The sequence below is a fragment of the Poromitra crassiceps genome (assembly GCF_964638095.1).
Source record: "Poromitra crassiceps genome assembly, chromosome: 17".
NCBI lineage: Eukaryota > Metazoa > Chordata > Actinopteri > Beryciformes > Melamphaidae > Poromitra > Poromitra crassiceps.
This window is the reverse complement of record NC_139635.1, coordinates 36,902,058-36,914,471: the sequence shown is the minus strand read 5'-3', so window position 1 is coordinate 36,914,471 and position 12,414 is coordinate 36,902,058. Positions and strand designations below refer to the sequence as shown.

Here is a 12,414-nt window from a genome sequence, read left to right as displayed (position 1 = left end):
CATGAGGGCAAGTGGTGGACTGGATATAATACAGCATGGAAGTTTATTTGGAGTCTTGGACTGCAGCGATCGCACCAACGGCAGCAGAAACCGTAAGTTCGCTCCATTTATACCGTTTTATAACGTTTATAGCGTCGGGTGCATGGCGGGCGCGGATCTATAAATAGTATGAAATAATTTGCGCGCATTTATGGCGGGCGGACGGCTCATGCATACACGCAGATTAGGATGGCATAAAAGCTCATCCGCGCATCTCTAGCGTGCGTGCATGCGTGTGTGAACTAGCCAATGTGTGCATGCATTGATGTGTGTCTGTGACAAATAAAGACGGGCTTGTCCATCCGGTTAATTCAATTAAAAACGCTTCATGCAGACATGTTTGTACAGGTAGGTGCAGACATCCATTGTGACCTGTGGCCGTTATAGTGTTACCACGTTAATTGAGTAATATAATAATTATTGTATAGACTGATATGAAGGAGTATATTGTGATATAGATTTTGGCCATATTGTTCAGCCCTACCGTCTCCACACCCATTCTCTTCTTCCTCTTCTTGCCCTTTGGGGTTTTGGGAGCTTCCACTTCGATGTTGAGGATGATGTCCACGTCTGCAGCTGCCACCATCTTCTCTGCTACAACACAATAGAATAAAATAGAATAACACAACTCATTCTTTTTCTTTTCTTGACACATTTAAAAACACATAACATGAATCAGGATACAGCTTGGTATCACATGACACAGCCTTGAGGGGCTTATTTGCTTTCATAAAAAGTTTTCGTTTTGTTTTTTCATAAAAAGTGTTTTAGAATAAATAACAAATATTGTTCAATTCAATTCAATTCTTATTATCGTTTCAGCACCAGTTTGAGTGGTGATCTCTGGTTATTATACATTTATATTTTTGTAGTCTCGCTGGCCAGCCTCCTCTCCCTTCCGTCCGAGGAGTCTGGCGCCACGGAAACAGGCAACATGGATAAACCCTCCCCTGCTCTACAGCTGCTCTCCCATTGGACTGACTGTTTCGGTGGCAGCCGGATGTCCGCTCCCGGCTTATTACAAACTCTGTCATTGGCTCCGACCATGTCAATCAGAGCGGCTTCCGCTCCCTCCTCCCTGTGTGTCGCTGTAAATAGTACCCTGCCGCCTCAGTGAAAACAACAACGCTAACTAGCTAGCAAGCTAATGGCAGAAACCTACACACTGAAAACAGCAAGTTGGATTGTTGAAAACTATTTTCCAAGGGCACTGCCGCTAAGCCCCGCCCATCGCAATCCCACTATGGAGACCTGCGGCGCCAGACTTCTCGGATGGAAGGCAGAGGAGGCTGGCCAGCGAGACTACGGTAATATTTTTTTGACCATTTGCACGTTCTGTAGGTTTCAGCACAGGTGACTATGATTAGAATAAAGTTCATTAGAAGATGAGATACGTTTCCTGCTCATCCACAGTTTATTACAAAACTAACGTTTACCTTAATTGGTTCAAACTAACTCTCAGGATCAAACATCTTTAACCAAAATGTTAGTTTTGCAATAAGCTGTAGAACACTGTGTGGGACTCTTCTACACATTCATATTTAAATTAACACCGAGTTACCAAATCCCCTTCATGAGACACGTGGAGCCACTCAGTAGAACTTTAGATTTTGAACTCAAAGTCTACATAAATTAAGGATGGCTACATAAGTTTTGCATCAGTGAAGGATGGTACAGACGGTTTTCAGCTGGACAATATGTCTTGGAGCCCAGCCAACTGAGTCGGCGGGAGGTAATGTTTCCTCCCCTTTCTGACTGTCTGCAGGATATCTCAAAAGGTTATGAATGGATTTTGCACGAAACTGGGCAGAAAGGTTGGTCATGGGCCAACTGAGAACTGATTAACTTTCCACTCTCACTGACCAAAAGGGCGCGTGGCAATGGGCATGGACATTATGTATGCACGCTACACAGTACCGTCTAGTTGTAATTTTTACCAGCCCTAAAAACGGGCTTCTCATAATAATCATGTGATACTAATCCAGGGGTGGGCAATTATTTTTCATGGGGGTCCACATGAGAAACCCAGATTGTTGTCGGGGGCCGAACAAATATTGTCATGCCGTAACCCATGGATGGGTAACTTTGATGATAGAGAGGGCCACAAAAAATGTCCTCGCTACCAGGTTTTGCTGAGGGCCGAATGGCGCCAGCGTGAAAAATGTGGTGCATTTGAAGCCAGGTTTAGAGGAATAACTCATTTTAAATTAACAGTTGTGATGTCATTATTCAGTCTTAACCACCAATATTTGATCCTTTTCTCACTCACTCCTATGTCACCACCTGCTCTCAGGGCTTGAAATTAACTTTTTTGACCACCTGCCAATATGGCTGCTAGATTTTAAAGTTACCAGCCAATTAGAATTTCCACTAGCTTGAAATAAATCAGAATATGAGTGGGTTAATTTAAGCATAAGTATCAGTAAGTGTCCCGGGATGATCAAAGCCTGTGTTGAGGGTCACACGAACAAAAATGCAGTCTTGAAGCTAAATAAATCCAAAACCAATGAGTTATTTGAGTTATTTAAATTTCTACTTCAATGTAGCCTTTTAGTCATAAAGATTATTGAAAGATATTCCATATTCTAGACTGAAATGCTATAACAGAAGTGGAGTATTGCCCAGAATATGACATGAACATTTGGACACTTATTCAGCGCGTATCAGGTGCACTGTGTGTGTAAAAAAAATATATATACCGTATATATTTTTTTTTTGCAATTCCATCGCGGGCCACACAGGTGGCGCCCGCGGGCCGCATTCGGCCCGCGGGCTGTATTTTGCCCATGTGTGACTAATCTATGAGCTGGTAGTGATTCAGTGTCTTGCTCAAGGGCACTTCAGCAGGGTGGAAGCCTGCCGACACAGGGGATTGAGCCCTCATCCTCCAGTTTTGAGCGCAGACCCCCTACTCACTGAGCCACCATGCTGCCTAATAAATCACAAACACAAAAGTCCTATGTTACCGGTCTCAGTGACGGGGGGGTCAGCAGCGCCTCCACGGTCCTCTGGGGTTGTTGATGTCACCATCTGGTCCTCTGCTTTCAGCAAGGGGGCGATGTCTCCTCCCTCTGGCCCCTGGAGACACAATTTATAGACACAGGCTGATTTATTACCATTTGTATGTAAATTCCCAAGCATTACTAAGAGGCCTCAAGATCAGTTTATGTCCAAAAACGTGTGTATTACTACGTACTTACTACTTATGTATTTTATATGTGTATTGTATTTCCTTATGCATTTCTTGGCACTATTTTTGTCGTTTATTTTAACGTGAAGCAGATTAATCTTACCTGTGTATGAAATGTGCTATAATAAAATTGACATATTTAGATGGTAGCTACCTTAGATTTCTCCTCTTCTTCGACCTCCTCCTCCTCCTCCTTTGCACTTTCAGAGGCAGAGTCCCCTTCAGGGTCTGAGAGAAAAACTAAATGTTATAATTACACATTATCAATTTAATATCTTTAATAGCTGGCACACAAATAACTAATTCACCCAACTTGACATTTATACATTTCGAGATACACTTGAGTTTTTGTCCACAACATAGCCAATCTTCTTTACAAAAGCATTTCTCCTCCTCCTCATTTCATTTCACTTTAGCTGGAGTATTTTGCTAACGTTAAGCTAAGCTATTTTGCTAAGTTTTAAGTTCATGAAATCAAAGGGAATTAATACCTTTTCTGGGACTGAATACAATCCGTCACAGTAAAACAGTCAAACGTTGCAGTTCGGACTTCCAGCTGACTTAAAGTTATCAGAAGCTCTGTTTGTAGGAACAAAGTTGGTTCCTTCCAGCATGTGAGAAAGAGCTGGCCAAGTTGTGCGTCAGCAAAATGTGTCCTACCGGAAACACTGTGTGTCATATCTGTTCCCCCTTCCTTCCTCCAAGGCACTATCAACGGCTCTTTGATGGGAAAACAAACTATAACAAAGTGTATTTGATCTTTATATCCCTTTAAATAGTTTAAGTGTTAAGTTAAGTTATTTCTTATCATTATAGGCTATTATATATTCTTTCAGTTATTTTCCATGGTGTCATTTTAGATTGAGTGCCCCGATACCTGAGCTGGTATCAGTGTCTTAAAAACTCATAAGTTGTCTCTCTACACACCAATGTCACAAAATAATGTCCTGTGTCTTTATTGTACTTGTTGGATAAGGTGGTTGTGTTCTGGATGTTGTAGTTCTCACACTAGTTGCTGTTCCAGTTTGCTAAGAAAGCGTTGACAGGTTTCACACACTGCTTAAATGGGGTTACACAGGCGCCTGCCAAACTGGAGAAGGCCTGTCCACACAGCTGCAGAGCCTCACTGGCCTTGCCAGGGATCCTTCAAACGTCTTTACAGGTTCTGGCACAGAGTCCAACCGCCTCCAGGTCTGTTAAACCTTAAGCATTACTTTATTTTCTGTAACTGTGTTGTTTGGAGAAAAGATAAAAGAAAAAAGTCCAGTGTAAAAGGGGGCAATCACTTAACACAGTGGTTCTCGAACCTTTTCACTCCAAAGACCCCTAAACATAGAAGAAGATGACACACAGCAAGTGAAGATAGTGCACGGGTGTCGTCTTCTTCTAAGGGCATCTAGTCCAACTACGCACCTGCCGCAAGACTTCTCAGGTTTTGTCCCAGCCAGGGTCCCCCATCTGATACGATTTTAGCTTTTAGATGTTTTATTACAGAAGGTGTATGAAACCCATGACCAGAATAGTCATACATTCTGTCATTGTGTTACTTATGGATGAAAATAAATTATCCCACTTTTTGCTGGGGAGCCCCTGCAACCCCCGCAAGGAACCCCGGGGGTCCCCGCACCCCATTTTGAGAACCACTGACTTAACACACTACTATGATATTGATAATAGTCAACATTTAAAAGTAGTGCATTTCAAATTGTGTTCCCTTTTCCTTGAACGCTTTAATGGCTAATTAATGAAATAAATATATAATGTATATTTAATAAAAAATCGATAATAAAATCTACAATATTATTACAGTAAAAAAAAGTTATAATTGTGTGTGAAAAGACCTTTCTGACTGTCCAGCACTCTCTCATGGATCATTTAATTGTCATATGACTGGATAAGACATAATCATGTGGTTTATATTTATTATTTAATAGCTTTGAAATGTGAAAACACAAACTGTATTGATGTTCCCTCCCTCAATAGAAGCCTCTGTTTCTTCACAACGCCTTGTGAGTCTTGTCAGTATAGTGTGAAAGAGACAGACAAGATGCCATACATAATATTTAAAGAACGGCCTGGTTCCGTACATCGATTGGCTGTTCCTACCTTCGGGGGGAGGGTCTTCACTCGCCGCTGGCTGCTCATTGGTCTCCTGAGCTGCCACTTCCGAGGTGGTGGGAGTGGCCTGGCTGGGTTTCTGTGCGGGGGGAGGAGGAGTCAACAGGTTAACAACAGTCTCCAGCACCTAGCAGGCTGAAGGTCTGTCCTCAAGGAGGTGGACGGGTGACTGGGATACTTTGACTGCGTTCACACTGCAACGATTAGTCGATTAGCCGATCGACAGAAAATTGATCTGTAATTGTTTTTATAATCCATGAATCATTTTAGAATCATTTTCAAGTAAAAAATACTACCGGTAACCGTCTCTCATTCCAGCTTCTTAAATGTCAATATTTTGTGGTTTCTTAGTTTACTATGACAGTAATCGGATTATCTGTGGGTTGTTTGGACAAAAGAAGACATTTAAGGATGTCATCTTGGGCTCTGGGAAAATAGTGATCGACATTTTTCAAAATTTTGTGACATTTTATAATTGGATCAAACGACTAATCGATTAGTTGAGAAAATAATCGACAGATTAATCAATAATTAAATTAATTGTTAGTTGCAGCCCTTCTTCACACAGCAGCTGAAAGTGTCCCAGTTTGGTTGATTTGTTGTGTGTTGTTGACACAGACATCTTCTAATCACGGTGCAGCCGCACTTTGACGACGTTTGATGCAGGCTCTCGCTGCTGCCCATTCACTTTGTACTGAACACGCTGCTCATCACCTTGCAAAGCATGCTGGGACAACCAACCAAGTCGGTGGTAACACACGTCTTAAATAAATTAAGACATGTGAAGCAATTTGGAACTGGGCATGAAGGCCTGCAGTGTGAATCCTATGCTCCTTTTATGTACTTTTACTTTTGTAAATGTAATAGAAACATTTACAAATGTCCCAATCCACTGTGCATTAGACAAAAGTCCCAGCCAGGAGCGCTGAAGAAAAATACTTCACCTCTGCTGGACTGTCCTCACTTTCTGAGGAATCTCCTTTATTGGCCTCCTGACTGCAGAGAGGTGTGGCCTCTGTTTGATTGACAGCTGTCTGCTCTGATGCAGAGGTTTCAGCTGCGACCTCAGAAGCCTCCATGGCAGCTTCTGGCTCCTAGAGAAGGAAATGGAGCACTAAACTAATTAACGCTGGATGGTATTGGAACCCAAACAATAACAATATATATTCTCTCTTTTTTTTGCTCAGTTTTGTGATTATAATAAGAATTCAAATGCATGTAGAAAGTAACTGTTACTTAATTTCTGTTTCGGCACAACTTTTTATTCGTTGCGCAGCCCGATAGCCAATTAAGACGATGGCAACTTGCGCAAAAAGGTTACAAATCTTGTCTAAAAAAAACAGAATACACAGTGGTTGGGATTAGTTTAATGCAGGGGTCGGCAACCTTTTTGATATGAAGTGCCATTTTCAATTTAGCTTGTCAATCAGTGTGCCACACCAAGATTAATGACTCGCACATCAAAATTTAACGTTGTTCCTTCAAAAATCAGGACATTGAAGTAAAGCACTATACAATATACACAGCACGGTCCTTCTCTGTCTTCGGCGCTGACATTTTTCATCTGCTTTCTGCTGCCCAAAGTGCCCAGAGCCATGTATATAGGATATTTACGGTAGTGACCCACTCTCTGCCTCTGATTGGTTGCCTTCTATTGCAGCAGCCGAGCAATCAAGTAAGATAGTGGCATTGCTCTGCTGCTTCCATGGAAGGCAACCAATCAGAGGCAGAGAGTGGGTCACTACCGTAAATATCCTAAATAACATAACATGCCGCACAATTGCAAATGGCTGTGAAGTAGGTCATTTGACAAAAAATCTCAATTGCGCACTTATTGCTGCTGTGCGCTGCTGTGCCAGTGGTTAACCCTTCGCGTGCCAGAGGTGGCCCCCGTGCCATAGGTTGCTGACCCCTGGTTTAATGTTTCTCTTCTTTACGTTTTGTTGGAGCATCTAGCAGGGCCTCACAGTCTGGGTCTCGGATACTTTGAGAGGCCAAGTGGCTTGATGCTAACGCTATTTAGCAGCATCACAAAAGCGTTTTCCCTGCCAATAACAGACTGTAAAAATTCACATATCAGAATACTATGAGGCTTGCGGTGTTGCTTGCAATGCCAGTCACAATGCTCAACAAAATAGGTTTCAGATGTGCAGAGGGGGTGATGTGGGTGGGGAGGTTTCAATTGCTGCTCAGTGGATGGAATGCGTGCCAAATTTACCAGTGGACACCTACAATTCAGAAAAGGTGTTCAATTATGCTCAATGGGGAATGTGTGCTTGTCGATAAGCAAGGCAACATCAGCTGTCAAATTCCAGCATGTAAACCTATTTCTTTGTAAAGTAAACTAACATATTCACAAACAATCAGCAGTGATAAATTGAGAGGTAGCCTAATGTTTAGAAAGACCATCCCATCACTGGAGGGTCTCAGGTTCAATGCCAGCGGCAGCCATGTGTCCTGTCAAAGTGTCCTTGAGCAAGACACTGCTCGTCTCCCTGGCGAATGTGACAATGGTCTTTTTTTGTTTGTAGCATGTCAGAATTATTTAAAATAGGTGGCGAGTTCACTAAAATAATTTAAATAAGCCTTGGGTCACTAACCTGCTCCGGCTCGTCTTCGTCCTCACTCTCTGAGCTGGAGGCCTGAGCTGGAGCGGGGGCCTGGAGTTGGGCCGGGGCCTGATCAGAGGTGTCCTGGCTGGGCTGGACGAGGCTGGAGGCCTCCTGGACGGGGTCCACGGCTGGAGCCTCTGAGTCTGAGTCCGAGGAGTCAGAGCTGGAGCTCTTTACCTCGTGAGGCGCATCGGCAGGAGCTGACTGCAAAACATGTAGAAGTCTGCATTTAGTAAAGCTAACGAGGCTAACTATTGGTAGCTTTCTACTGCTAAGCTTTGCTAACTTTGCCACGGAATTTAGGGAATCCACACGTTTCCAAAAGCCAAATGTAAAACTTCTTAACACCTTTTCACTGCTACCTGGATTTGGGTTTTAGACCAATTTAACAACCAGACCAAAGAAACAAAAAGTTGGCAAAAACAGACTATTCCCAACAGAACACAAAAAAGGACACCAGCAAATTACATATAGGCTAAGGGACAATGATGTCCAACCCAATATGTTTGGCTTATTGTATTGTTATTGTATTAACCTATGCATGTGAGCCAGTGGTGGTCTGGCGTTCCACGCATGCGCATTTCCCGACCACACCACCACTCCACTCACCGTTATATTTTCACAGGCTCCAACCTCGCCATAGAGCATCAGACCTACAACTACTACAGTACCGCCATTTCCAGGCATGAAGGATAATAGAGGATGTTTTTAGTGTCCCGTGTCATGACTTACGCTTCCGTCGTTGTTTACAGTCCGACGACGTCTCATATGCAGTTATCTCGACTCCAACTCCTTCTCGTGTCAATCGGACTGTAAAACAATATCCGCAACACATGGAAGTGGACGTCTTGGCGCGGACGTCTGGTTAACACCGGAAACCCCAGAATATCGTCCGTTTGTCCGAGTCTCATTAGTCAGCAGACTGATAGACTTTGGGTGCCCACATTGTAGTTATTACACAATTTACCATTAAGCGAAATTCATAAGTCAGATTTGGTCCGCATGATGTAAATGTCATCCGTCCTGTCCACAAGGGTCTGTGGGGACCGCTATGCGGTCATCCGTGTGCAGCCCACAATTTGTGACCGCCCACGGCGCCCAGACTGTACGCATAGCAAGCGCGCCGACTGCGCATGCTCCAGGTAACAACATGGACCCTTGTTTTGAAGAGAGGTTGTGCGAGCGAGGAGATTCTCAACACACACACAAGCCTTCACTATATGCAGTGTTCTCTGGGCTGCACTCAACTGGACGACCAAACACACTCCACCACGATGCCAGACATCCACTCTACACCGGAAACCCTAAACAAACAGACACACGCACACAGACGCACGCACGCACACACACACACACACACACACACACACACACACACACACACACACACACACACACAGTTTAGCTCAGGAGATTAAGATAATGCCAACACCTATCACTGTCCATCGGATCACTGGGCCCAGCATAAAAGAATACAGACTCAGATATACACACACACACACACACACACACACACACGCACACACACACATCTTGCATACAATGACAACAGAACAGACTAACAGATAGAGGGCAGACAGGCAGACATCCAATGTGTCTGTGTGTGTTTCACAAGTAGGGTATATAATAACACAGGCTATATAATAACACTGCCATCAGTGTCTATCTACCCACACATTATTACAGTGACTGGGCAACAGTTATGTGTGTGTGTGTGTGTGTGTGTGTGTGTGTGTGTGTGTGTGTGTTTTGTGGGGGTAATATTACAGCACTCACCCTGAATCAAGCTCAAACTGAGAGGGTAAAACTGCTTGTGGCTCAAAGACTTTACTTTTAGTCTCAAGCTGTACCTGTCAGTCAAGTTTTAAAGGTCACAGCAGAAGAACTGACTCGGTTTAAGTTGCTAATTAATTATTTGAGCTCTTAGCAAAGCATTTGACACTACTGATCATGTAATTCCACTTGAATGCCCTGAAAATTGGGTTGGCATCACTAATATTGCCCAGCTTAAATTGTGGTACGGAATGCTTCGTCTTTTTCTGTGGTGTCCCCCAGGAATCAATCTCTCTCTCGTAACGGGACAAGCCCCGTCTTTTATTGTCACACGAACACCACAATACATGCATGCGGCCACAACACACTCATGCTGACGGTGGCCGGTGAAAAGTGTCCTCTGCATTTAACCCATCCAGGCATGTCCTTTCCTCCGGGGGGCAGGCCAGGAGCAGTGGTCGCTTTCTCGTACAGCGCCCGGGGACCAACTTCGGATGTTGTCGTCACTGGTCGGATGACGATGACGATCTGATCTTCTGCATGTTTTTAGTGGGGGGGTTATATACGGAGGAACCCCCTGGGGGGTACGGGGAGAACATGCAAACTCCACACAGACAGAAAGGCCCTTACGACGAGATACCCCACCTGGGCAGTAGGCACTGAAGATATGGGGGGGAACACAACCACAGCGCCCAGTGTCCCAGGCGAGAATCGAACTCAGGACCTTCTGACTGTGAGGCGACAGCTCTACCACTGAGCCACCGAGCCACCGTGCCAATCCTTGGCCCCTTGGCGTTTTCTCTCTTTGGTCATATTATTCACAAACATTTCTTTCCATTGCTACGCAGAATATGATACCAAAAACTGCATTCTGATAAAACCAAGTGACTTAAGGTTTGTGTCTCAGATATGAAATGAAAACAATTCTGAGATGGTTTTGGTTGGCCCAAGTAATTACATCACGATGCTTCATGGTTATCTCTGTAATCTGCCCAGCCATGTAAAGCCTGCTGCTAGAAATCTGGGCATAATTATTTGACTCCAACCCCTCTTTTGATGACCAATTTAAGAGGGTGGTTCAGTCCTCCTTCCTCCAATTGAAAGATATTTCAAAAATATGGGGCCTTTTTTACCCTTTGCTGACATGAGAGGGTTATCCATGCATCTCTTCTTTACTGTAAGGGCCCAGATACACCAAACCAACGTCAAAGAATGAGCAGCAACAACGGCCGACTGTTGCGTCGCCTCATGTTGCCTGTGTGTGTCGGGGTCAAAAAGTGGCACGTGAACAACACACGGCAAAGACTACAACCGAAGACGCACTAAATGGGTGAAATCATACAGCACTCAAAATAAATCCTTTTGGGTTTTTTAATGCCTTCAAAGCAGCAGTCAAACAATGGACGTTTCGGCACAAGCCTTCCTCAGCATTGTCAGGCTTGTGCCGAAACGTCCATTGTTTGACTGCTGCTTTGAAGGCATTAAAAAAACCAAAAGGATTTATTTTGGGTGCTGGTTTTTCTGTCTTTCTGTATATTGTTTGCGCCTTGCACCGTAGCTTTTGAAACTTTTTGTTGAGAGTGCTCACTAGTCGTGACTAGTAGTCACTGACTTTTTGGACAGTGAAATCATACAGCGACAGGCTCAAGGGGCTTTCCTGAAGGTCACGTCGTTGTGAAAATAATCGTGTATTGGAATGATCAGATGAGATGCAGTTGAAAAATGAGAAGAAAGTTTTGTGCTGACCACCAGCCAATCAGAGTGATTTCTCTCACCAACACCAATTCAACACGATTGTAAAAGCCGTCAATGAGCCCTACTGACAACGGTGTGGGGCACACTGTAAAAACCAGGAACCCAGGTGCTCACGGGCCGTGGGGGTCTGGGGCCTAACTTTCTGGCTTATCCTAAATACCCACCCCGATTTCATTACTGCAACGATGATTAGGTACTGCTCCTCCTCTCCTCTCCTCTCCTCACCTCTATCTTTGTTTCTGCCTCCTCCTCTTTCTCTTCTTTCTCTTCTTCAGTGTCAGAGGAGTCGGAGCTCTCGCTGTCCGACCCTGCTGCTTTGGGTTTGGTTTGGGCTCCAGGATCCAGGGTTTGGTCAGGGAGGCTCTCGGCATCTTTCCCCAGGGAGGGAAGCTCTGTGCTGGATGACTCGGCTGCAGCCGTCTGGGGCTCTTCAGCTGGAGGGAGAGAATCTGAATAAAGCAAAGTAAAGACTTAATGGTTTAGTTGGAAATGAGTCAGTAGTGCCAAGGTGCCTTTAATAAACTGAAACTAAGATGGAAACTAGATGTTCAAAAACATTGTCATAAACTGAAATAAAATCAAAGTCACTAACTAACTACTCTCGCTGGCCAGCCTCCTTTCCCTTCCGTCCGAGGAGTCTGGCGCCGCAGGTCTCCATAACTGGGATAAACCCTCCCCTGCTCTACTCTGCTCTCCCATTTGAGCGACTGTTTCAGTGGCAGCCGGATGTCCGCTCCCGGCTTATTACGAACTCTGTCATTGGCTCCGACCATGTCAATCAGAGCGGCTTCCGCTCCCTCCTCCCTGTGTGTCGCTGTAAATAGTGCCCTGCCGCCGCAGTGAAAACAACAACGCTAACTAGCTAGCAAGCTAACGGCAGAAATCTACACGCTAGCTCGTTGCTACACGCTGAAAACGGCAAGTTGG

At 44.4% G+C, this 12,414-nt stretch overlaps 1 protein-coding gene across 2 annotated transcripts in view; it reads right to left on the bottom strand.

The window, feature by feature from the left end:
• Positions 1-12,414, bottom strand: part of LOC310791910 (uncharacterized protein) — a 36,482-nt gene that overhangs the window by 10,630 nt on the left and 13,438 nt on the right. Inside the window, exons 4-10 of one of the 2 annotated variants that reach the window (XM_083653590.1) lie at positions 11,713-11,936; positions 7,948-8,163; positions 6,292-6,441; positions 5,336-5,426; positions 3,384-3,457; positions 3,006-3,117; positions 524-633 (exon numbers count right to left, since the gene is read on the bottom strand). In XM_083653590.1, coding sequence (XP_083509716.1) covers positions 524-633; positions 3,006-3,117; positions 3,384-3,457; positions 5,336-5,426; positions 6,292-6,441; positions 7,948-8,163; positions 11,713-11,936 — 977 coding nt within the window. The remainder of the gene's footprint in view (positions 1-523; positions 634-3,005; positions 3,118-3,383; positions 3,458-5,335; positions 5,427-6,291; positions 6,442-7,947; positions 8,164-11,712; positions 11,937-12,414) is intronic. The other variant, XM_083653591.1, reaches the window with a different exon arrangement.